The 26,351-nt window shown below is 45.1% G+C and overlaps 1 protein-coding gene across 1 annotated transcript in view; it reads left to right on the top strand.

Moving 5' to 3' along the window:
* Positions 1 to 10,054: 10,054 nt before the first annotated feature.
* ARHGEF5 (Rho guanine nucleotide exchange factor (GEF) 5) overlaps positions 10,055 to 26,351 on the top strand; it is a 32,579-nt gene continuing 16,282 nt past the window's right edge. The window contains exons 1-11 of the mRNA XM_010004930.1: positions 10,055 to 13,586; positions 15,358 to 15,439; positions 15,800 to 15,864; positions 16,182 to 16,444; positions 18,605 to 18,765; positions 19,627 to 19,779; positions 22,627 to 22,756; positions 23,515 to 23,589; positions 24,982 to 25,071; positions 25,398 to 25,552; positions 26,222 to 26,344. Coding sequence (XP_010003232.1) covers positions 10,055 to 13,586; positions 15,358 to 15,439; positions 15,800 to 15,864; positions 16,182 to 16,444; positions 18,605 to 18,765; positions 19,627 to 19,779; positions 22,627 to 22,756; positions 23,515 to 23,589; positions 24,982 to 25,071; positions 25,398 to 25,552; positions 26,222 to 26,344 — 4,829 coding nt within the window. The remainder of the gene's footprint in view (positions 13,587 to 15,357; positions 15,440 to 15,799; positions 15,865 to 16,181; positions 16,445 to 18,604; positions 18,766 to 19,626; positions 19,780 to 22,626; positions 22,757 to 23,514; positions 23,590 to 24,981; positions 25,072 to 25,397; positions 25,553 to 26,221; positions 26,345 to 26,351) is intronic.

Genomic DNA, 26,351 nt, shown 5'->3' with positions numbered 1-26,351 from the left:
TAAAGAGTCAGAGTCAATGTGTTCAAATACTGCCACAAGGCAATCTCAGGATTTTAATTCCTCAGCTAATATCTGAAGAGCCACGGAGCCATCAAGGAGTGCTATTTTAGGCACTCTTGGAGGGTGGTGGTGGGAAGCAGACTCTGCCCCCTCATGCATAAGCAGAAAAATGAAAATGGCAGGAGGAAGGATTAAAATATCTGTAATTGTTTCTTATTCATTGAAACTCATTTAATTATTACAATGGGAAAAATACTGTAAATCATAGAAATGCTAGTGATACTTCTGAGCTGATACAAAGTCTATGCTTTAAAGTAACATAGACTTGGAGCTGTACTGCATGTGAAAGTATATGGGCATAATTTTTGCCCATTGAGAAATAAGGAAATATTGCTGAAACAGAGAATATCAGTAATGTTGATCTGGCTTTGCTATCTCTTAATGTTTATTTAAGGTGTACCTGTAGGGCTGTATATTTATTTATTTTTTTTAAAAATTATAATATTCTGTGTTAATTACAGTATTAGGAATTAGTGCTAAATCTTTACATCATCTATGAGCTGTAATTACTACTATAAACTTTGAAATAAAGTACTGGTAATTGGCAAAGCTAGTTATAAAAAGCATGTCATAAGATTGATGCATTTCAGTTACACCATTTAAAACCCAGATATATACAAGTTTTCACTGCTTATTCTGAAAGCCAGGGTCACAAAAATGCCTTCCTCCACCTCTTCCCTTTGGAATATTTCCATGTTACACTTAGCAGAGGGTTTGCGAAGGCTTCCAGGGCTATCCCTAGCATCTCCTTCATGTTGTTACTTGTTCTCAGAGTTGCTCTCAAGGGGCTGGTTGCTTGGAGCTCAGCTGGCTGCCACGCGGTGTCCTCTTATACACAGATCTTTGCTGAGGAGACAATGCTGGGTTTGGTTCATGGGATCAGTGTGTCAGGGGCAATAAAGAGAGAAAGAAATGTTAAGCTTTAAAACAACATCTCCATTGGAAATGGTTGTAAGTCTGGTTAGAATATCCCGCTTCCCATTGTGCCCGTTTCTCATCTGGAAGGGCAGCAAACGTGTTACGAGCAGAAAGCCAGTGCTAAAGATGTAAAATGTCCCTGCTCTGGCGCTAGGTGTGGGCTGTGGAGGGTGCACCTGTTGCTGTGTTGGAAGCACTTGGCAGTCACAAGCAGCAAGACACCTACGCTGGAGCGTCAGGACCTTGCTGGCCCAGGTCCTGGGTGTGGTTCCAGCATAGCCTAGGTCTAAGTCCAGGTTTCTGCTTTCCCGCTCACCAGCCCATTGCCCAGCCTCTTCTTCCTGTCCACTCCTTGCAATTGCTGCTGCAGCTTGGACAGTTACACATTCAACTGCTGTAGGGAGCTGTCATTTCCCTTTTCCCCCTTTTTTTTTTCTTCTGCTGTCTCACACCTTCATGGCTGCTCACATCATTCTGCTTCTGGGTTGTTGTTTTGGCTGGGTAACTCCCTGAGCTGGCTCACGTATGGTCACATGCCCACTGGCACATGGGAGAATCTGGTAGCAATCTGGATGTGTATTGCCTTAGTCTGTTCTGGATTTCAGGGTGCCATTTGAAGTCTTAATCAAAATTTATTAGGACTTGATTGCAGGTGGTCTTGCTCTGCACAGTCAGCAGGGGCAGAAGGAATTGAAGGAGTTCTACATCTTTTTAGGACTAGACCACGAACAGATGAACTTTGCAGAGTATCTGCAGATAGCCTAAATTGAGCCTGATAAATTTGATGCTTTGTTAACCCAGTTATGCCACAGCATATTTCTCTGCCATTCTTGTAGCTTCTGGTAGCTCGTGTAAGTCACTGGATCAGGTCTAAATACTCTTGTATACAAGTTCAGTGTCATCGGTCCCAACTGTTGAAAAAGGGTGATCACATAGAGGGGGAAGGGAGAGTTGCCCTTGCTTTTGTTAGTAAAAAGTTAAGGCTTTTTGACTTAAAAATTAGGATAAACCCAGACTGCAAGATCTGATTTTTGAGCCATACTTTGTTTTTCCTTTTCCATACTCCTGAAAGGCCAGACATGCATTTTTCTTAATTCTAAACAAAAATTCTCACATAACCACTTGATTCTAGGAAGTGGGACTATATGAAAAACAGAAAATATTGTGATATGCACAGTAAACCTATGCCAGTTGGCCAGGCAGGCATTACAGTGTGAGTAACAACAAGTTTTCCATGCGTTTGCATTAGTGCCTTCCTATTTAGCACCCACACAATTCCTGTGGCTTTGGGTGTGTGAAGCTATTTTTCCACGGGGAGAGGGAAGGGGTCCTCACTGGTGCTTTCCCACATTTACATTTCTTATAATATTTTATTTATATCTAATACTTTTTGCTTCCAATAGCAAACATGTCTCATTGTTCTTGTTAGCTACTTCAATCTACATACATCAATTAAATTTCCAAGGGAACGGTTTGTTCCCTGAAAAGCTGGGTTAGGGGAGGGTTGTACCAAAATCTGTTCTCCCCACACACATCCCTGCATCCCTTTTGGATGGGCTTTTGTTCTGAAAACTGCAGCTAAAGGAAAGAAGCTGCACCACTATTACTGTGTTGCGAAGTGTTTTTGATTAGTATACAAGTCTTATAACTTCTTTTTTTCCACCTTTTTAATTGTATAAATCTCATTACTGAAGTCCTAAGGTAATTCAGAATGCTGTGGAGAACTAAAGCTGAAACCATGCACGCTAAAAGTACAAAATGAGAGGAAACCTGTTCAAGATGTTAATTTTTTTTTATTGTTGTTGCTATCTCATGGTATGTTAATACCAGCAATTTTGTATTGTTATCTCCAGCTGATGGCACTCAGAATACTGAAGCCAGCTACAACGTAGAGGTTTCTGCTGTAGTTATAGCTGTTATGGCTGATAAAGTTGTGCTTGTAGAAGTTCTTAGCATGGTGTGACATACAAGTGCAGTTTTGTTGGTATTTCAGGAATTGGCTTTGGTTGCATAAGACAGGATGCTTTACCTATTGATTGGTATTTTACCAGTGAATTTATGGCTGGGCCTATTTTGCTGTGTAGCTTATCAGTTTTCCCATATTGCTAACATGTTAGAACTTTGTGTCTTCTGTCCTATAGGGCTCTAACAGCTATAGGTAGTGGCAGCAAGAAATCTTATTAAAGGTGGAACTTGATGCAGCTGTGAAAGAAGTTGTATGACATGTTTGCCAAGAACATCAGACAGGATTACTTTGGAGGCCCTTTCTTCTGGGGAGGACAGTTAGTTCCAGTTCAGTCTGCTGAATATTGTTCGGCCTTATCTGTCTGTTGCTTAGCTGTGCTCAGGACTGGTACAGGTAACGTGACAACAACTGTGCTCAGCAATGGTTCCACTGTGCAGTCTGGGCAAGGCCAAGCTTTCAAGTCTGTTTCCAAGCCCTTTGATGTTTTAATGGCATTTGCATCTGTCAAAATGGTTTGGTGCAAACATTAGCATTCTTTAATCTGAGACTTAAAAACAGCAGCGTGGGATTCTGGCTCATGCTTCTGTAGAATAGTAAGAGACTATGAAATTTCTGTTGCTGACTGGGGAATCTCTCCCATCCAGGTCCTGAATCACTCTGTTTAAAGAGAAGCTGGGAACTCCTCTAGTTTATAGTAAACCTGCTGTCTAGGGATGTGTACAGCATGCTGCTAGTGGCCAACACTGCATAAAATATCATAGTGTACACTTAGGAAATCTTTGCCTCCTTTTGTCCCCCAGACACTGCTGTCAGTTGTCTCTCCATCCCCAGAAGTTGTGGAGAGACCTGCAGAGAGCAGCTTGCAATGAGTCTGCACGTGGTTTTCACTGAGGGAATTCTGCTCTTCCAGTAGTGTCAGTAGTCTTTCTACTCTGCTACAGCAGTGAGAACTACACATCATTCTTCTTGTTGGGTCGTTCCTGTACTAGAAGACTGCAGGATATCAAGGTTTATCCAGTGCTTTTATGAATATAAAACTTAAGCTCTGTGTAAAGTGTTGGGTATTTTTAGTATACAGGTGGCCCCATTTTATCTTAAGACTAAATCATTTTTATTGCCTCTCTGGAAATTGCAATGTGAAATCCAAGCCATGGTTTTAACTCACTGTTTGGCAAATGCCCAGTAGCAATTTCCAAGGTGAAATTTTGCTCTATCTAAAAATTAAGTTTCTTTGGCCCTTATTTTTTTTCTTTTTGTTAGCATTTGGAAACAAATGTACAAAATATATCTTTGTATTTTTTTTCCCAATTAGTGTATCATTAGACAATTACTAGGTTCAATGTATCTTGAGTGTGCCTACCATGAATGAAAGCTCATGACATGACTGGGATCATCAAAACTTGGGCAAGCTGTCTGCACCAGTGTGACCAGCAGGTCCTGTTTAGGTCCCATTCTTTTTCTGAGTTTCAGTAGCAGCTCATATGCATTTTCCAGGAGACAGGGTACTATTGACAGGTTTGATTTTTTTATTTTATTATAATTTTTTTTATTTTTATTTTTTCCTCCCATATGTAAAAGAATTGAGGCAGCTCCTAGTTCACAGAATACTAACAGCAGGTAAACCATTTAGCACACTGGTATACTACGTTATTTGGACACATACCTTTTACATGACCTTGTTCTTTATGTTCTTTCCTTCAGCAAGCTCCATCTGCTCTCCCAAACCTCAAAGCTGTCTCCATGTAGCATTATTTCCCTCCTTCATTCTTATCTCTAGTGCCCTGTGCAATCTCTTCCTGAGCTGAAGAGTTTTGACCTGACTCCTTCACCTCTGTCGATGGGCTGTACAGTGATAGAGCAGCCTGGGGTGATGCATAAAGATAGGTAACTGTTTCTTTGCAGAGGAATACAGGCAGTGGGCATCTCCCCCATGGTGGGAGCATCCAGCTGAGAAAGCAGGCCTAAGCATAGCACGAGCAGCTGTATCAAAATAAAAATAGAGACTTGTGGTAGGGCAGGCTTTGTTAGAGCAATTGTGCTGACCCCTTTCCTGAGTTTCTCACTGAACTGAAAGAAAGCTTGACCTCCTGGGAGACATGGTAACCCTGGTGGCAGTTCTTTTGCTTTAAATTTTGTGTGGAGAAAAGCAGGGTCTCAGTTAGCCTCCACCACTGCAGCTCCTTTTAAAGTGTATCTGAATTGTATGAATGAGAGGAATAAGCTGAGCTGAAATAGCAGCCTTATTGTCCCTTGGATGGGTGTTAGAGCCTGCATGTTGCTCCTTCCTGCTTGAGCCACAGCATGTAAAGCTGGCTTTGGCATTTCTGCACCAAGCTGTGGCCATGCCATTAGGATATGCCCAAGGAAGGGATTGCTTGGGAAGACCTTTGTTTTAATAAGAAAATCTGTGTCCTTGTCCACTTTGCTTAAAGGCTTGTTACGAATGGCTTTCTCCTCTCCCAGCCAAAAGCTCTCACTGCCCTGTTGGAGGCTGGGAGGAGGGCTGAGGAGAGGAGCCCCTGCTGCACCAACCAGCAGCCCAGTGGGCTGCAGAGCATCTTGTGCTGCTGGTGCAGCTCCATCAGGGCAGCTAGGCCCAGCCTGTCTTTGCAGGGCAGGGCTTTCTCTGCTGGGAGTGTGTTTGCAGCAGATTGGGCGTGTGGGCTGCCCAGGTGCCTGCGGCACAGGGAGTGGGATGGGGAGCACAGCCTGCTCTGCTGTAGGGGCAGGGGCCAGCCAGGAGCCTCCCAGCACCACGCAGGGAGGGCGAAGATGTCACACTGAATGTGAGGTCTCTCCCCAGTTTTGGAGGTGGATCTTGGGGATTCACTTAATTATGTGTTGCCTTGTTTCCTGGCTAGCTGAAGGGCTTGTCTGTGCTTGATAGCACTTGTTATTTCTCCTTTCTTGTTTGTTGGAGGAGGGGGGGAGGGAAGGTGAGGTACTTTCTATTTAAAACCAGAAGCGTTTGTCATCTCCATCCAGGTGGATTAACCCACACTGGAAGGAAGTATGACATTCACATTGCCTTTTGTAATCTGCTAAAGCTGTGGATGGATGTGTGCATCATCTTTCGTTCACTAGTGGTTTCACTGCTGTCCTATTTCGCTTATCTGGCCCCCTTCCACACCCTTCACCTCTCAGATTTTGTGCTCCCTACTGCAGTACCACCAAACATTGCCCCTTTGTTTTCATGTTGGCATGTGGCCCTCTCTCAGTTCCAGCTTGCAGTGAGTTTGTGCACCCAGAGTTACCCATGGGTTAAGTGTATGTGAGCTAAAGTCCTCATTTGACAGAGTCATACAAGGGAGTGATTACAAGTGGAATATCTGATCCAGAGGGATGTGAAAGACCAGTAAGTCCCAACAGCATTAACGGAGGTTTCTGACAGGGTTTGTGTAGCCTGCTAGAAGATGGCAGTTGCCAGGTAGGCTCCTGTGTGCTTGTCTGTCGTGTTACTGGCCCTACTGCAAATGTTAATTGAAAGTTTGCTATGGCTAGCCCACATCCTGGGGATCTCACAGAATCGTAGGGGTTGGAAGGGACCTCAAAAGATCACCTAGTCCAACCCCCCTGCCAGAGCAGGGTCACCCAGAGCACATCACACAGGAACATGTCCAGGCGGGTCTTGACAGTCTCCAGAGAAGGAGACTCCACAACCTCTCTGGGCAGCCTGTTCCAGTGCTCTGTCACTCTCATGGTAAAGAAGTTTTCCCTGATGTTTATGTGGAACCTCCTATGCTCCAGTTTGCATCCATTGCCCCTTGTCCTATCACTGGTCATCACTGAAAAATGCCTGGCTCTGTCCTCCTGACACTCACCCTTTACATATTTGTAAACATTGATGAGGTGGGGGACCAAGCTGAGCTGCAGTGGGAGCATGACATGGCAGTGCTCCACAGGCCGTCTCTTCCAGTAACTACTGGGCTCTTGTATGTAGCCCTTTGTATGTGAAAGCTACAGGTGTAGTCAGTCTTGTTTTATTATTTCCTCCATGAAAACCTTATTGCAGAAGCATTTCAATCTTTCACTACAGTGCACCAGAATTCAAGCAAGAGCCTGTTTCCTTGACCAGATGTGTAAGTCCTCCCCCACTGTCTCTGTGGAAAATTTGCCTGTCTTTTTCTCCTGCCTCACTTCCCAAAGCTTCTCTCTTGCTTTCCCTGAGGTGTGCAAAATACCTGGCAGTAATAGGATAAGACAAATCTCAACTGGCAGCTTTCATTTGTTGATCTGTGCGCCTCCCTTTACCCTGTCTCCTAGCATCATTGTGGAACTGCTCCAAATGCAGATTTAAACTTGTCCTTTCACCTGTCCAAATCCCTTGCAACAGAGCCAGAGAAGTGGAAACTGGGTCTTTGAGCTTAATAAGAGGAAATTCAATGTGTGTGTCTGTAACAGCACAGTGAGCATCAGTTCTTCCTCTCACAGAGTGTGGGCTTGAGTTTGAGTATCTTGCTGTTCAAACATTTATAGGCCATCCTGTCTTCAGTAGTAGTAAACCTTTCTTAGCCATCAGCTTGCCTTCAAGACTACTTGTCTCCCTAAAGAGTCTCTGTGCTTCTGGGTAGCCTGTTTTTGAAAACTGCCTGTATTAGCTGTGAGAAGTAGTATTTTACTAGTGACATAGCCAGAGAGACTCGAGTTGGGTAGCTGGAAGAGCTAAGAGCAGTGGAGCACAAGAGTGATGTGATGTGAGCATGAGACCTTTTGTTAAGGGAGGTGTAGATGTACCTGTCAGGGACAACATCAGTAAGGTGGTTCCTGCATTGGAAAAGGTGGCTGCTTACATGTTTATGACCCTGTTACTTTTTGTGCTCTGCCAACCTCTCTTCTTTCTGTGCTGGAACCTCTTCCTGAGGGTCATGTCCCATGTGCAAAAATTCTTAGTAGCACCAAAGTAATTCACTATTAGCTGAGAGCTGCAAGATGTGGCAGAAACCCTGTGGAAACTCTCTGAATGGACATACCTCTTTGAAACATAGTGTTTGTTGAAATTTTAACTATTTACAACTACTTGCTAGTTGTGAGGGCGGGGAAATCTAAATTGCTGAATAATCTGAATTTTGGCCTGGTTTTGTAAGAAAGGCTGTCTTTTCAATTTTTTCAATTTAAACAAAAATTAAAGGTTACATGAGAAAAAAAGTATGCAGGACCAAAGTTAACTTATGAGTTAACTGGATTTGTTAACTCAATTATTCCCCATTTTAAAAAAAGCTATGGGATTATAACAATCTCATGATTAAGGTGTATATAAGACTTCAGATAAAATTCCAGAGCATGGGCTCATTGTTTTCAGAGCAGGTGTTCTGTTTCACCTGATCTAAGAGAAAATATAAGCTAAACCAGCTTTCAGGTCAGGCATGCTGTGGTCATGGAGTTAACTGGGACAATTAGTCCAGCTGTAATAACACCCTTATTGCTTTTACTTTCTGTGTGGGATCAGAGGAAGTTACTTTTGGCTATAGAACAACTCCAGCACAAGGAAATCACCACGGATCTCAAAGATTTCTCTTTCCATGCAGAGAATTTCCTTTCTCTGTTTGCAAGTCTCCCAGGTTGAAATTGTCACACACACACACACCCCTACAGCAGTTTAAATTCTGGAAAAAATGCTGGTTTTAAAATCATAGGAAAAGGAATGCCAAAGAATGGAGAAGCATATAGTTTTGGTTGTCTGTTTTGAGGAAGAAACAGATCTATTTATTTATTATTTTTGCGTAAGCTTTGTGAATGGTCCAGAGTCAGGCTTTGGGAGTTTTTTTTTGCCACAAAACAACTAGTGAGCTTTTACCTGAAGACATGTGGAGTGGTTTCTTAGACCAAAAGATGCAGGACTATGCATTTGCATCTGGAAACTTTGACATCTATAAGATAGGATAAAGGAGGAGAACATTGAACCCTTGTTCACGGGGAGGTCTGACTGGCTGAATGTTGCAGCAGTTTACAAACTCTGGTATGACTGCAAGGGTATGTCTGTGAAGCAGCCTGAAGCAGTCTTTTATAGGCCATTTCTGATAAGCAGGGGATAGGGAATAGAGAAGGCAGGGTGGAATGCTTGAGAAGGTGTCCCAAAGGCAGAAGAAAAAGGAGGGAAGCCACTAAGGTTTGTCTGTTTCTCATGTCTTTTAAGGTAGGGATTGTGGGCTATGGGCTAGGTAGAAGCCAAGAAGGATAAAAGCAGTGAAGCAGACTCTACCATCCTTTTCACAGACATTTCCCAAATGTACATTCCCTTGTGCTTTGTCATATCTCAACTTCAAATGCAATAATGGGTTGGAAATTCCACTGTATCCTTTGGGAAACTGTCCAGCAATCCTGAGATTACTTTTTTTATGCCTTCTCTCAAAGAGTAAACTAAATTATGATATAGTTTCTCTTTGTAGTCTAGATAGGTGCAGACACATCAGAGGTGCCCCTCTTAACCCACATGATGTACAGCCTTCAAGTATCTCGTGTCTTGTATCATGTCCTGTTACCTGTTAATCAAATTCTTACATTCCTATGTGCTATTAATCACTTCCTGTGATCAGCTGCAATAAGGCCCTCTGTTGCACATACATACATAGAGGTCTGTAAGAGAACCAGTAGCTCCAAAGTACAGGCCTTTCTGTGTTGAAATTGTAGATATCTTTAAGACTCAGCTAACCATGGAAGAGCTCGTGAGTATCTGGATAGTCCACTGTGCCTCATAAAAATTAATTGAGATTTTGATTATTTTCTTGTTCTCTGAATGCCTTCTGGTATCCCCTTTCATATTTGAGATATCCAGCCATGGCCAACACTTCTCATAAGCTGCTGTGCAGATATTAAAGAGACATTGGCATCTTTGCTCTTTGACCAAAGTCACTTTCTGGTTTTTCATGTCAAGCTAAAAAGACAGCAGTAGGTTTATTTTGGTGCTACTCTCATACTGTGAGGTTATATCAGATGCTTACCTGCTCTTAGTCTTGGTATTTGTTTTTCAACTCTTACTACCCACTAAGTTTTTGGGTTTTAATTCAGCTGCATTAGTACCCGTTTTTACAAGTCTTTTAAGGCAGTTAGATCTGCCATATCACTCTAGTAGTAACAGAAAAATGTGTTTTTCTTTAGCAGGATGTGTTACTGATGGAGTCTGAAGAAACCAGTGAGGGAGGTACCACTCCCCCAGAAGCCAATAGCACCACTGGGGAAGCCTGGGGTTCTGCAGCAGTCAAAAGAGAGCATCATGCCCCTTGCACATCAGCTGAGATGAGCACGAACCCATCTGACTCTGCAAAGGGAGCAGAGCTCAGTACTCCTGAGGACTCTCTTTCCACTCCAGATGAAGCAGCAGAGATGCTGGGCAGACCCTCTAACGCTGAGCAAAAGGTGCCAGCAGGACTGGAACAAGAGCAAGGTGATGCAGAGCCTCAAAAGGGACTCTCAGAATTGGAAGGAGAACTGCTTTTAAAAGAGGGTGGACTGGAGTGTTCTCTGAAACTTAAGCAAATAGAGCTGGTTGACCTGGAAAGCAACCAGGACTCTTCTTTTGGCACAGTCCAGGATGGGCCAGCCCTGGGCAATGCCATCCTGCATGCTGTGGACCTCAGCACTGAGTTTCCTCAGTGTCAGGCAGAACTGACTTTCCATGGCTCAGACCCTCAGGCCCAGCACCCACAATCTCCTTTGGCTGATACAATTTCCTCACAGAGAGAGACACCTAAATGCTTCTTGGTATGTAAAACCATTTCAGAGGGACATTATAAGGCCGAACCATTTCTGGATAAGATCTCCATGGATTCTTTGCAGGAGGTTGATACTGGTGCAGAGCAGAAGCAAAGCAGCAAAAAAGTGGCACCAGCAACTTCTGCCTCAGAAGAAGCAATAGAGAATATGCCTAAATCTTACATCTCTGAAGATGCTAAGGGAAGCATAAGAGCACTCCAGAGTTCAGAACAAAATACAGAGTCTTCCTCTTCCTGTCAGCTGTCTTCCACTTTCTCAGATGACAGCCAAACAAGTTCAGTACAAACAGAAGGAAACATCCCAGCTGGTGGAACAAGGAATGGCAGCATGGTCAAAGACCAGGGAACAGTAATGGTTCCTACAGAAAACTCGTCCCCTTCCAAATGCCTTCACCTTGAAGATGATCACAGAAAAACAAAGAGCAGACCTACTTCTCCAGCAAAGAGTGCCTTCCAAGTAAAAGATACTGCTAAAAAAATTGAAGAAGTGGATACTTCACAGCATCCAAAAGCAGCGCAGGAGGAAGCAGTGTCTGAACTTCAGCAGCAAGAGGAGAAGAAAGAGTGCAAAAAGCAGAATTTGCCAGAAGAAGGGAAATGTTTGGAGTCTAAAGATCAGAAAAGCAAGGAACAAAATGAGCAGGAGCAACAACTGCAGAGGGAAGAGCTCAAACTGGAGGCTCTGTCATCAGCTGTTGAGCCGGAGATGCCCTCTGTTTCCAGGCATGAGGTGGACTTGTGTGGCTTGGAGAATGTTGTTTTGGCTGAGCAAACAGGATCAGCGTTTCTTCCTGGGGAACCTGTCGCTGTGGATCAGCATCCTGGTGAGGATGCACTGCTGAAAGCTCATGTCACAAAAGCTGGATGTCAGCCACGTCCTATAAGCCCTCTGTCCTCAAATAACCTGAAACCAGTGGGTGAAACCCTGGTGGCACCTCCATACACATGTCGTGTCTCTGACCAGGGAGAAGACCTGGAAGACTCTGGCCGCTTTTCTATCAGTGGTCAGGACATTGGAGAAGCTGACTGCAATGAGAGGACAAGATTGGGCAGGGATGAGCCCAGTGATGGACATGGAATTGCTTCCCAGAGTTTTGATAAAAGAGATGCATCATTCCATGAAGGAGTGGAAGCACCTTCTAGCACAGAGAACCGAGAGGCACACTGTTCCTCTGGTACCAAGAACTTGGAGCCACCTGATCCCGTAGATCCTCATCCCATTACAGAAAATTTGGGAAAACCTGAGCTTCAAGACTTTATTCCAGCTTTACCCTCAGAGTTCACCTCTGTGGCTTCAGCACCTGGCCCACAACAAGAGGGTGCTAGTGGAGCAGCCTCTGTGATCCCTAAGGACTGTCCTGGCACCAAGCTGAACAAGCTGCTGGACTCTGTAGAGAAGCCAGCCAAGCCAGCTGCTTCTGTACAAGTAGAGGACCCAAGATCAGGGGAAGCTGCTACTGTAAGTACTGATCCAGGGGAGGCCAACACTTCCCATGAACACCTTAGTTCTGAGGAAGGCTTTCGCAAAGTTCTTAGTGGCCCATCTTCTTTCCCTGTAATATGCGAGAGCTGTCTTCCTCTAGAGGGGAGCCCTCCTGTAGCTACTGTTGCAGGGCCTCTGGAACCCCCCCAAACACCAGGCAGAACTTCTACTCCCCTGAACCACCCAGAAACAATTCAGCAAATCCCCGCAGAAAAAAGTGCCATTATTCAAGGAGAAGAAACAGGAGCAAATATGGTTCATGAAACACAACAAATGCCTTTACTTGATCAGTCTGACTGCAGTTTAAACCAAAAAGAGCCAGGATCCAGAATCTCCAGTGTCCTAAGCACCCTGACTTGGTCCTCTGAAGAAGATACAGTTGTTGCTGTGAATCTGCAAGAACAATCTCTGTCCTCTGTGTCCTGCTCCAGCCTACCTCTGGTGTCTGAGCCTGATGCCAAACAGTTTCCTCATCTTCCTTCCAATGTCCAAAGCCCCAGTCCAGCTCAGGCCCCTGCACGTAATGCAAATCACCTTGCTCAACCTCCAGCCCTTGACAATTGCCAGCTGCTGGCTCCTGTGACCCAATCCAGGGCACCCAAATGTGCTATGGATCATAGTCAGTTCCTAGCCACTCACCCTGCTATAAGCCCTCCTCTCCGGACTGCTGCCTCTGTGTCTGATTCTAACACTTTGGCCTCTGCTTCTGTTGGAGAAGATGTAGCAGAGAAACATAACCTTGTTCCAATAACTAGAGAGTGGGATGTTCATGACTTAGGTACCCATGATACTGAGACTTCTGATGACTCAGGGGTCAGTTTGTTGGCCAAAAGCTTTTCTTCCACTGGAAATGAAGCCTTGGCTGTCTGCTGTGACACCAGCTCTGACACAGCAGACCAGGGGATAGCTGTACAGTATGGAAAATCCTCTCCTGATCACCCTTCTTGGCCCTCACCGGAAGGCCTGGTAACATCCACAGATTCCAAGAGCAGAGATTCTGCACAGCCACATTCAATGCTAGCATTCACCAATCCAATCCATTTCCTCCAGCTCAGCCCTCCATCACCACCAACTACCAGAACAAACTGCCAAGAAGAGGAGGTCTCAGGAGAACTGCAGTGGGAGCAACAGGCAGGCATCTTTGGTGTGGACACAAAGAATATCCAAGCTCCATTTGCAATCACAGAGAAAATGGAAGATAAGAGGACGGTTAAGCAAAGACTGGAAGGAGGAGGAAGAGAACACCACTTGGTAGTTCAACCCAAGGAGGAAGCTCCCAGACATTCACCATTGGAAAAATCCTCAAGCTGGCCAGACAAAAAACCGATCAGGGTGGTTGCACAGGAGCTGACAGCCAATCAAGAGAACCCAATTAAACGCCGAGTAAAAAGTAAGGACTGGCACCGTCAGGGCCTGAAGAGGATGTCAGTACCACCAGACATTCTGCAGGGTGAGTCCTGTCCTCCATTCTGCCTCCCCCCACAACTTACTTCAGGTGCCAAAAACGTAGGATTAAATTTAATGGGCAATGTCATAGAGAGCAGTTGGCATTGCTCTTATGCCTTTCTGGTAATACTCCTCACTCCATCTCTGTAGCCCCATTGGAGGCCTGCCCCAAGCTCTCCACTCCCAGCTCTCTCCTAGCTCCTCTCTGCTGCCCTGTAACCAGACTGCTTGGTCTCTTGAGGAGGGCAGCACTCTGGAGCTGAGTTGCCTCATTTCACACTAACACCTGCAGCAGAGAGCATGTCTCACTTCACGGAGTCCTCACCCTTCAACTCGGCATCCAGTTTCTCTTGTCATTTCTCCATGTTTAATGATCTTACTCAGGCTATTTTGGCCTCCCTGCAGGAATGAATTTCTTGGTAGGGCTCAGTTCAGACCTTCTCATCTCTGCTGCCGTCAAGTGGCCGTTGCATTTTGCTGCCACTGCAGTAGCAGCTGGTTTCCAAGCAGTATGGAAAACGCATGCACACACCCTCGGTAGCCTGTATCTGTTACAGCATGTTTTAGTTCTTTGTTTATTTGCTACCTCCCTCAGTTTTGCAACTGACACCTCCAGGTTCCAACTTGACCTTCTGAAAGAGATTATCTTCATGAGAATTTAGGATTGGAGATTACAGACAGGAATGAAAATTTGTCAAATCCAAGGTACCAGCTTGCACAGCAGCCAGATCACTGATGTCACAAATGCATCTTCTGTAATACAGTTCATTCAGATGGTACTTACTTTCAAGATGCATGTCTGTTATTTATTATATCTTGCCTGGCCTTTAAACATACTTGCTTCTTCTCAGCTCTTGTTTAGTTTATTTTCTGAGCTCCACAACATGCTGGATTTTTGGCACAGAGGAAAAGGAGGAGAGTGGTGAGGGGAGTGAATGGTTTGGCAGCACTTGAATCGAGATTTGTTCATGTAAATTCATGATTACAAATTTTAAAACATTCAAGGCAGCAGTGTACTGTCTTTCCCCTGACCCATACTTGCAGCTCAGTCTGGGCTTGCTTCCTTCTCCTGCTTCCAGTGAGTTTTATATAAGCACTTGATATATACATATATATATACATACAAATTGTGTGTGTGTTTATATATATATATATGCACCCTATTTGATTAAACTCTTCACAAAAAAGAAAAATCCACACTTTATCCATTAAATAAACAGAAGCTGTCTCAAACAGGAGTTTGTAAATGCTCACAGGGTACATCAATGTGAGAACTGAATTTCAAGCATTTATTCTCAGCCCACATCCCTTCTAAGATACTCCACAAAAGTGACTTTGTTAGATGTCCAGCATTTCTGCCCCGGAAGTCACTGAGTGTTTTTGGGACTCGGCAACCAGAGAAGACTTTCAGACATGACTTGTGACTTTGGATCCATTGATCCTCCAATGCCTGGCCCAAATTGAAAGAGGAAATGCAGCACCAAGTGGAGTCCACAGACAGTGTCTTTGCTTGGGCAACTGGAGATATAAGCTGTAGAGTTACTGTCATTTCTGAAAGTTATCCTTGGTGGGAAAGCAAATGTGATTAAGTAACAGATGTAAAGTGTAAGTAGTGTCAAGGACTATTAAAGGCAGAAAGTTCCTGACCCTAAAGGTCAGGAGAGCACCTGTACCATTTAGGTGGATTATAGGTAAGTGGTATCTGTGTATCATTAGGATTGGAGCTCAACTCTGGAGTCTGACATATGTTTACTTGTTAATTGTCTTGCATGCAGATACCCCTTCTGTTCCTTCAGAGGAAGAAGCTCACAAGGCACACAAGGAACCACCGGTCAGTTCAGAAACCGTTATATTGCGGTAAGTGTCTCAAAAGCCCCTTAGAATTTGCCCCCATTCCTCTGTAGCACAGACAACTGATGCTTGCCATTGTTCCTAGAGGCACCAAAGATCATGATAAGGAGTAGAAAACTACAGTAAAATTACTTAGTGTTTCTGTCCGTGCTCTCTGGGAGAGGACCCCATTGCAACAGAAATATTTCTGTCCCTGTAGGACAGTGTTTCCATCAAGCCAAACTTTGTTAAGTAAAGCATGTGGAGCTTGAGCTTGTTGGAAAGAGAGGTCCTTGCTGTGCCACATCTGTTACTAAGATTTGGGTAAGCCATCTCTGGTGCTGTGCTCTAGATTTGGAAACAGAGTGAATGCTTATTCCCTGACAGAGAGAAGAAACCTGCAGATGCAGTGGAGAACTTCAAACGTCGACACTCCAAACTGATCAATTCCTGTAAGTACCTTCTGCCTGAGGTCCTGTAGCAGACCCCTTTCCTCTTCCATCATCTCTCACCCTTGCAGTGAGCACAAAGAGGCTTCTGCCACATGGTAGCAAGGAAAGGGGCATTAGAGAGCAGTGTTCAGTGGAGGCAGTGAAACCAGAGTCTTACAGTCCACTCAGGCAGCTGGTGAGCTTTGCCTGTAGCAGGTACATGTGATCTAACGTATTCAGTTATCCTAATCTGAGACAGTAACAGAGGTTTCTGCAGATGGAAGCAGAGGGCAAGTAGCGGCTGTAGAAAATATAAATGTATATGCTTCTCTTCACAGCAAGATTACTGTATCAAGAGTACAGTGATGTGGTTCTGAACAAGGCCATTCAAAGCCAGAAGAGAGTGGATTCTTTTGCAGAGGACATAGAGTCGAGTTTCCCGAGCTCCCCACGGCTGCGGCGGAAAGTGCTGTCTCCCCAGGACTCCTACTTGCAACGTCTGTCAGTCTCATGTAATGCATCCCTCTGGCAGGACATCCCCATGATCCGGGGCAGCAGAGTGCTCCTCAGTATGTCTCGAGATGAGCAGAAGCTGCAAGAGGTAATGGGCAGATGTGATAAAGTAGATGGATGGGCTGTAGTCAAGTCCCCATAAGGGTGGTGAAAGTGAGAAGAACTGAGGAACAAGTGGTGTTCCCTAGTGCTCAGTACTGGGGGCAGTTCTCTTTCATGTCTTCATCAGTGATCTGCATGTGGGGATTGAGTGCACCCTCAGCAAATTTGCCGATGATACTAAGTCGGGAGTGTTGATCTGCCTGGGGGTAGGGAGGCTCTGCAGAGGGACCTGGACAGACTTCATTGGTGTGCCAAGACCAATTGTATGAGGTTCAGCAAGGCCAGGTGCTGGGTCCTGCACGTGGGTCACAGCAACCCCACGCAACACTACAGGCTTGTGTAAGAGTGGCTGGAAAGCTGCCCAGAGGAAAAGGAGCTGGGGGTGTTGATTGACAGCCAGCTGAATGTGAGCCAGCAGTGTGCCCAGGTGGCCAAGAAGGCAAACAGCATCCTGGCTTGTATCAGAAGTAGTGTGACCAGCAGCATTAGGAAAGTGATTGTCCCCCTGTACTGGGTACTGATGAGGCTGCACCTCAACTACTGTGTTCAGTTTTGAGCTCTTCACTGCAAGAAGGACATTGAGGGGCTGGAGCGAGTCCAGAGAAGGGCAACAAAGCTGGTGAAGGGGCTGGAATACAAGCCCTATGAGGAGCATCTGAAGGAACTGAGGTTGTTTAGTCTGGAGAAAAGGAGGCTGAGGGCAGACCTCATTGCTCTCTAAAGCTGCCTGAAAGGAGGTTGTAGTGAGATGGTTGTTGGTCTCTTCTAACTAACAAGCAATAGGACAAGAGGAAATGGGTTCAAGTTGCACCAGGGGAGGTTTAAATAAGATACTAGAAAAAAATATATTTACTGAAAGGGTAATTAAATACTGGGATAGGCTGCCCAGGGAAGTGGTTGAATCTCCATCCCTGGAGGTGTTTTAAGAGATGTATAGATCATAGAATCATGGAATGATTTGGGTTGGAAGGGACCTTAAAGATTATCTACTTCCAACCCTCCTGCATGGGCTGGGACACCTCCCACTAGATCAGGTTGCTCAGAGCCCCATCCAGCCTGGTCTTGAACACTTCCAGGGATGGAGCTTCCATAACTTCCCTGGGCTACCTGTTCCTGTGTTCTACCACCCTCACACTAAAGAGCTTCCTCCCAATGCCCAACCTAAATCTCCCCTCTTCCAGTTTTGATCTGTTACCTCTTGTTCTCTCACTACAAGCCCTTGTGAAGTCCCTCCCCAGCTTTCCTGCAGCCCCTCCAGGCAGTGGAAGGTTGCTGTAAGGTCTTCCTGGAGCTTTCTCTTCTCCAGGCTGAACAGCCCCAACTCTCTCAGCCTGTCCTTGTAGGAGAGGTGCTTCAGCCCTTGGATCATCTTTGTGACCCTTCTCTGGACTTTCTCCCTGAGCTCCATGTCCTTATGTTGAAGGTTCCACAATTGGATACAGTATGCCAGGTGGGTCTCACAAGAGCTGAGTAGAGTGGGAGAATCACTTCCCTTGACCTGCTGGCCACATTTCTTTTGATGCAGCCCAGGACACAGTTGGCTTTCTGGGCTGCAAGTGCACGTTGCTGGCTCATGTTGAGCTTCTCGTCCACTGCCACCCCCAGTCCTTCTCCTCTGGACTGTTTTCAGTGTGATGCTTAGGAATATGTTTTAAGCACTGGACTTGGTAGAGTTAGGTTAATGGTTGGTAGTTAGGTTATTGTTGTACTCCTTGATCTAAAAGGTCTTTTCCAACCAAAATGATTCTGTGATTCTGTGAAAAGTGGATGGAAGGACCCAGAGAAAGAGCAGAAAACAACGGCATGGGGAACATGATGAAGGAGAAAAATGTGGGTGATGCAGCTGCTGGAAAATTTATGAGTATGTAAAACAGAGAACCTAGTGAAAGTGGAGTTGAGGGGGAATAAGAAATAAAACAAGAGCAAGTAGCTATTTTAAGTCATATCACAAGTTGTCGTCAGAAGAAAGAAATACTATATATAACTGCATGCTTTTCCTTCATACCTAAGGGTCTCTCTTCTGTTATTAAATGCTACTTATATCGCATAGTGGGAGGTTTTCTTGGTTTGCCCCATCTCCTCTCCATAAGACCCATCAGACTTGCTGATGCTACTGATGCTGTGCTCCCTCCTTTCATCTCTCCAGGCCAAGTTTGAGCTGATCATGTCTGAGGCCTCCTACCTGCGCAGCTTGAACGTGGCAGTGGATCACTTCCAGCGCTCCGCAGAGCTCCAGGCCATGCTCACCAACCAGGAGCGCCAGTGGCTCTTCTCCCGCCTTCACGACGTGCGCGATGTCAGCGCCAGGTGAGACGAGGCCCTTTGCTTTCAGGACTAACACCCTCCATCGAGCACAGGCACAGCCCATCTGTTTCCATCCATCACATCTCTCTCTGTCCTGTGTGTTCGCTGACCTTCAGAGCACTTTGTGATTGCGTCCCAGTGCAGCCCTGAAAGGAACGTTCATCTTTTTAGGTGACAGAGCAATGCAAATCTTGGTGTTAAGTCCCAAATTTTATGGTGCAGTTGTGCACAGAGCTCATTGCAGGAGATAAAAATGTTCAAAGTGCGACTGTAGCCATGCCCTGTTGGCTTCAACTACAATTAAACTTGACTCACTAGACCTCAGCCCAAACCTCCTGCCAAATACGAGACAAAAAAAGCAGCTGCACGTGCCCTGACCAGAAAAAAAAGAAAAAAGAAAAAAGCAAGTTACAGCCATCACTTGACAGAACCTAATGTGAATCAATTGAGCAGAAGTCATAAAATGTAGACATGACCCCACATGCAAAGAATCCTGAAAGTTGTAGGATTTTGTTCTGCTTTTCTCCTGCAAGGCTTGGCTACATGTATCACTGAGCTAGTAAGGTTTGCTGCTACCTTTTTCATTTTTACTAATGGGATTATTCTGGTGATGTCTTAATTTTCAGTTGGCTCCTGACCATGTCTTTTTCTCAAGAACAGAGGTCTTCTGCCTCTGCTTCTTCCTTCCTGATGTCCAGCCCTAAATTGTCATTTTACAGGTATTATGCCCTCTCCAGAAGTAAAGAGCTGTGTTGGGCTTATGTGTGGGCTGTCAGGATTTTAGAGGACTGAGGGTGTTCCTGCTTTACTAAATGACACTGGTATTTCCCTTTCCCATGATGGCACCACAACCACGTTCTGCAGTTTCCTCTTTGACTTGGAGGAGAAGTTTGAGGAGGACATGTTTACCTTCCACGTGTGTGATGTGGCTCTGAAACACGCCCCAGAGTTCCGCAGAGTGTATCTACCATATGTAACAAACCAGACCTATCAGGAGCAAACCTTTCAACGGTTACTGTAAGTTTTTTCATTTGTTGCACCCTTCTTCCTCTCTGCTTCCTTGCTGCACCTCTGTTCAAATGATGGGCAACGCAGCAGGTACAGGCTTTTGGCCACTGCTCACACTACACCCCCAGAACAACAAGCAGGAACCTTCTGCCACTCAATGGCATTTGGAACAGTAGGACAAAGCTGCTGCAGGCTCCCTTCCCATAGCTTTGGAAAGGGAATTGGCCCACTGGTGAATGAGGTGGGAGCCCTGGTGACAGAGGATATAAAGAAGGCAGAGGTGCTGAACGCCTTCTTTGCCTCTGTCTTTACTCCTGCAGGATTTCCCCATGAGCCCCAGATTCATATAGCCCCAGAAGAAGTCAAGATAAAGGAGGAGTTTGCCTTGGTAGATGAGGATTGGGTTAGGGATCAGTTGAGTAATCTGGACATCCATAAATTGATGGGTCTGGATGGAATATACCTGTGGGTGCTGAGGGAGCTGGCAGAGGTCATTGCTAGGCCACTCTCCATCATCTTTGGTAAGTCATGGGCAACAGGAGAGGTGCCTGAGGACTGGAGGAAAGCAAATGTCACTCCAGTCTACAAGAAGGGCAAGAAGGAGGACCTGGGTAACTATAGACTGGTGAGCCTCACCTCCATCCCTGGAAAGGTGATGGAACAACTTGTTCTTGTCTATCTTGTCTTATCTCTAGGCATATCAAGGACATGGGGGTCATCAAGAGCAGTCAGCATGGTTTTATCAAGGGTAAATCATGTTTGACTAACCTCATAGCCTTCTATGAGGAAATTACTAGGTGGATAGATGATGGTAGAGCGGTAGATGTGGTTTATCTTGATTTCAGTAAAGCATTTGACACCGTCTCCCACAGCATCCTTGTAGATAAGTTGATCAGGTATGGGTTTGATGATCAGGTAGTGAGGTGGATTAGGAACTGGTTGAAAGGAAGGAGTCAGAGAGTTGTAGTCAATGGGGCAGAATCTGGTTGGAGGTGTGTGACTAGTGGAGTCCCACAGGGGTCGGTACTGGGACCGGTGTTGTTCAACATCTTCATCAACGACCTGGATGAGGGTATAGAATGTACCCTCAGCAAGTTTGCTGATGACACTAAGCTGGGAGGAGTGGCTGACACACCAGAAGGCTGTGCTGCCATTCAGAGAGACTTAGATAGGTTGGAGAGTTGGGCGGGGAGAAACATGATGAAATTCAACAAGGGGAAGTGCAGAGTTTTACATTTGGGGAAGAACAACACCATGTCCCAGTACAGGTTGGGGGCTGAACTGCTGGAGAGTAGTGTAGGTGAAATGATGAAGGGAGTGGAACATCTCCCTGATGAGGAAAGGCTGAGGGAGCTGGGTCTCTTGAGCTTGGAGAAAAGGAGACTGAGGGGTGACCTCATCAATGTTTACAAATATGTAAAGGGTGAGTGTCAGGAAGATGGAGTTAAGCTTTTCTTAGTGATAGGACAAGGGGCAATGGGTGCAAACTGGAGCGTAGGAGGTGTCATGTGAATATCAGGAAGAACTTCTTTCCTGTGAGAGTGACAGAGCCCTGGGACAGGCTGCCCAGAGAGGCTGTGGAGTCTCCTTCACTGGAGACATTCAAACCCACCTGGACACGTTCCTGTGTGATGTGCTCTGGGTGACCCTGCTCTGGCAGGGGGGTTGGACTGGATGATCTTTCGAGGTCCCTTCCAACCCCTAGGATTCTATGATACTATGAAAGAATAGTTAATGTCTCATGCTATTGCAGGTTCTTCTCTCTGTCTTCTCTTTACCAAAGAGAGCAAAAATTACTGTCCTGGATAGTGGTTTTCAGACTACTAAGAACCAGAAAATGATCATTTCAAGTGAAACGTCCAACAACCATTCTGTAATTAAGAAAAATATGGCTGCTGTCAGTGAGCTTAGAGTGGCTATCCAAGAGTCTTCTTAAAATGGATTCATAATATTGGGACCAGAGAGCACTTGGTCTCTCTTGTTCTGAGTGGTGAAGTGAAACATCTTTTACCCTCCTTTTCTGTACTCAGTAACACAACCAAGCATTGCTTAGGCACAGGGCCAGCCCTGAGCAAGGTTTCATTGCCACTTCTGCACTGCTTCACTTCATAACAACCCAGTTCCAGTGAGGTTACAGAGATTCTAGAAGACACTGTTCCCAGCAGTCTGTTAAGGCACTGTGGCTGAGTGCTGCTGACTGAGAGATATCTAGTTTCACAGTTGATTCCCATCAGGGAAGGCTCAGTTCCACACAGAAAGGACCTCCAGGATATTGTCTAAGGAAACATCTGCTGACCCTACAACCTTCTTGCCCATCTCTTCAAGGGTGTGGGATTGGCTGTTCTGGTGGCTGGTGCTACTGTCATGCCATTCGCCTTTTATCTGCTACTGCCCAGTTTGGAGAACTGCATGTCAGTAGCTAAGTCTACGAAGGTGAGAGAGACATTGCAGGGGGAAGGCAGCTCCTCTCAGGAGGAGCAAGAGAGGCAGGCAGCTGTTTCCAGACACTGGACACAGTCCCTGGAGCTGGACCTTTCAGTGTAAGGAAGGAATACAAACTGCCACTGTCTTTAAGAGGTGCCCTATTGACAGGGGGGAATCGGAATGTACGTGTTACTTTGGCTTTTATTCCACAGGGCTGTGGCAGAAGGAGGTAAGATATAATAACAGTTGCATTGCAGTCCTATACCTGTTAGAAACCCATATGTGCTCTTCCTCAGCAGAGTGGCAGTTTCTTTACACCTCTTGCCCCAGGGACAAAATCTGACACTCCCAACACTCCCTGAAATCTGATACTAGGAAGACTGTTTATTTGGTCTGGTGCCTGGATGTCTTTTTTCTTTACTACTCCCACAGAAATGGAAATGCAGGGTTCCAGCAAGTCCTGGAGAGACTGGAAAGTGATCCAGTATGTCAGCGCCTCTCACTGAAATCCTTCCTCATCCTCCCTTTCCAGCGCATCACTCGACTCAAACTCCTCCTGCAGGTAACTGTGTTGGTTCTCTGCTTTCCTACAGTTTCTCACAAGCTGACCCTTCTCCAAGTCTGAAAGCCATCTAAATGTGAGAGAGCTCCAAGCACTGGGTGGAAAGACTGCACATAGCCCTTTGTGTTGCATCTGTGACAGATGCTCTAAAACCACTCTGTTGTGTAGGTTGCCTGCACATAGCCCTTTGTGTTGCATCTGTGACGTGTTTAGTAAGATGCTCTAAAGCCACTCTGTTGTGTAGGTTGTGGATAGGGCCTGGCAAAAACAAGCCCACTTGTCATTGTGCAAATGCCTGCTATGCATCAGACTCTACTCTGCCTGCAGTGATGACCATTAGGAGCATTCCAGATAGGGAACCAGCATGAATTAATTGTGAGCTCCATTAATTATTTTTTTTTAATTATTTTTTCATTATTTGAGCCTTTTTTTTTGAACAGGACAAAAAGAGTATCAGGCAAATAACAATTCTGTATGTAAGGCTGTTTGTGCTTGGATTAGTGCTTGCTTCCTGTGCTGTATAACTTGTACATGATAGTTAATACAATTAGATTTTCTGTGATGTCCCATTCAATGCAGTTTATCAGTGACATTCTGCTAGTATCTCAAATTTCTGGCCTTACCTCAACCTCTCATCACCTACCACTGCTTTACTCTCCCTTGAGGCTGACATCTTGGTTTCTCCTTGTGTTTCCTACCCCTTAAGATACATGTGTCCAGTTTTCCCTTCTGCATTGTGAAAAACATCTGTTTTGCAGAATATCCTGAAGAGAACTCGGCCAGGGTCTGAGGAGGAAGTGCAAGCCACACAGGCCTATGATGCACTTGAAAAGGTAAGGCCATCAGCTGGTCCTACAGCCCTGCAGAAAGGGATCTGGGGTTTTTTGTTGATGGTGAGTTCAATATGAGTTGTTAATTTGTCCTGGCAGCATGAGGGCTGACTATCCGGGGATGCATTAAGCTGACCAGTATAGCTGATCAGTTGAAAGAAGTGATTGTCCCACTATACTTGGCATTGATGTGGCCTCACTTTGAGTACTGTGTGCAGTTTTGGGCTCCACAGTATAAGAAGAATGTAAAAATATAAGAATGTGTCCAAAGGATGGAAAAAAAGATTATGAAAAGGCTAGAAGGCATGATTTATGAGGAGTGGCTAAGGATACTAAGTTTATTCATCTTAGAGGAGGCTGTCTCAAACGTCCTCATGAGGAGGAGTGAAGAGAGTGGTGCTCTGTTCTCTCGTGTCTGGTGATAGTCTTTGAGGGAATGGCTTAAAGTTGCATCAGGGGAAGTTCGGATTGGATACTGGAAAAAGTTATTCTCTGAAAGGGTGGTAAAGCACTGGACTGAGCTCACCAGGAAGGGAGGTCATGGCCCCCAAGACTGACAGTGTTCCAGAAGTCTTTGGACAACACTCTTACATGGTTTAGCTTTGAGGTTGCCCGGTGTGGAGTCAGGAGTTGGACTCAGTGATCCTTGTGGGTTCCTTCAACTCAGGATTTTCTGTGATTCTCCACAGCCAGTCTGCATCACGCATCTGCAGGGCACCTAGGTGGCTCTGTCCTTTTTATTCATCCTCGTTCATGTTGAGGGCCCACGTCATTGTGTGTACCTCCTTAAAACTCTTAGGATTGCACCTGCCTGACACAGCTCCCAAAACACTGCAGTCTGAGGTGGACGGGCAAGATGTCCCACACTGAAATCCTTCCACTCCAGCTGTGTTCAAGCCTGCATTTATCTCTGCCACACTGTTGTGCAGCTGCCCTGTATCGCTTCGGGCAGCTATGTAGGCAGTTTTTATAGGCTGAAGTTCCTCTGTTTCATCATGTCCTGTCCTCACACTGGCAACAAGCTCTGGGTTGTGGAAAATGGGGGCTGATGTTTGTCTAATCAGCATCTTGTGTTTAGAGTGGAGCATCTAATAAGAGCTGCTTTCAAATGACTTGAAATTCAACCTCTGTCACGTAGGAGTGATGTCTCTAGCATCCCCCCCAGTATCCCAAAATTAAAAAAATACTTAACACAGAGACTTAATCTAAAGAAAGAAGGATGCTTGTTGTAGGTATGGGAAAGTTTAGTATGCTTGGTGGGAAAAATGCTTTTTTTTCAGGAGGGTGCCTAAGGAATTGTCACTTAAATTGATTTTTGAGGGACTCCAGGGCATAGTACTGATCCTACCAGGCAGTTCTGCTCCCACCTCACCGACTGTCTGTTTTCCTCTGCAGCTCATCAAGGATTGCAATGAAAATGTCCAGCGCATGAAGAGCACTGAAGAGCTGATCTACCTCAGCCAGAAGATTGAATTTGAGTGCAAGGTGAGCTCACCCATTCCCCAAAGCTTGCTCTAGCCTAACGTATTGTCTCTCAGTACTCACAAAGACACTTGTGCTTGCTTTTTGTTTTCCTCTCCAATATACACAGAACTATTGAACAGGAGTATCATACACAGGTCAGGTCTTCTTCAGTACTTCCCTTGCCCAATTGTTCATGTCAGCCTTCAGCTGAAGGTGTCTACCATGACTTACTCTTGTCCAGCTGGAGAGATAAAAGCATGCTTCTTCTAGAGAAAGGCGCAAATGGAAATGGATGGATACCGATTTCCTTGTACACACTTGGCATAAATGTTCATTTCTATTTGCAGATATTCCCACTCATCTCACAGTCAAGGCGACTTGTGAAGTGTGGCGAGTTGACAGCACTGGATTTCAACACCTTGAGTCCAAAATGGAAAGTCACCACCCGTCCCATCTACTTACATCTTTTCAATGACTGTCTGCTCCTGTCTCGGCCAAAGGAGTAAGAGCTTCAACACCATTATTGCTGCCTAAATTGCTTCTAAAATACGTGTCTCTTTCTTGGTCTGTGCTTTGGTGAAAAAGTCCTTTCCCTCTGCTTGCCAGCAAGTGGCAGCACTTGTCAAGTCAACTCTCCTAACCCTTCATTTTTTGAGTATCATGCAATTATGTGGAATCTGATATTCCCAACTCTTAATTACAGCATATGATAATATACCATATCTTCTGGTCCCTAGTGAAACGTTTCTATTCTGCCTTTCCATTTCTATGATGTGAAATCCTTTAATAATAACAATTTATTTTAGTTTTACCTGGTAACAAACTTCTTCTCAAAGGACAGTATGAAGATTAGTGAATGTGCAAATCACTGGTTTGTCAAGAAACTAAGAGTTGTTGTTTAGTTTGTGTTGGGGTTTGGGGGAAGGGGCATTTTTGTTTTTAAGCTGTAAGCTGTCAAATTGAATTTTGGCAGGACAGAGCTAAGTATTTCTACCTTTTTCAGTAAGTCCCCTCTTTCTTCTCTGGCCTTTTGAGACTTCTAGCAAGGACGAAGTTTAAGGTGCCTGAGGCACATGAAGACTCATTAAAAGCTTTTGGTTGTTTTCCTGACATCTGAACCCTCATCCCCTTAAAACTCACCACTTGTTTTGTTCCTCTTCTTTACCTGCAGGGGTGGACGTTTTGTTGTGTTTGATCATGCAGCTTTCTCAGATGTGCGTGGAGAGAAGTGTGAGATGAAACTGCACGGAGCAAACAAAAACGTTTTCCGTCTCTTTCTGCTTCAGAATTACCAGGGAAAG

This window comes from Chaetura pelagica, unplaced genomic scaffold, assembly GCF_000747805.2.
Source record: "Chaetura pelagica isolate M959 unplaced genomic scaffold, ChaPel_1.0 scaffold429, whole genome shotgun sequence".
NCBI lineage: Eukaryota > Metazoa > Chordata > Aves > Apodiformes > Apodidae > Chaetura > Chaetura pelagica.
This window is presented reverse-complemented; position numbering and strand designations above follow the sequence as displayed.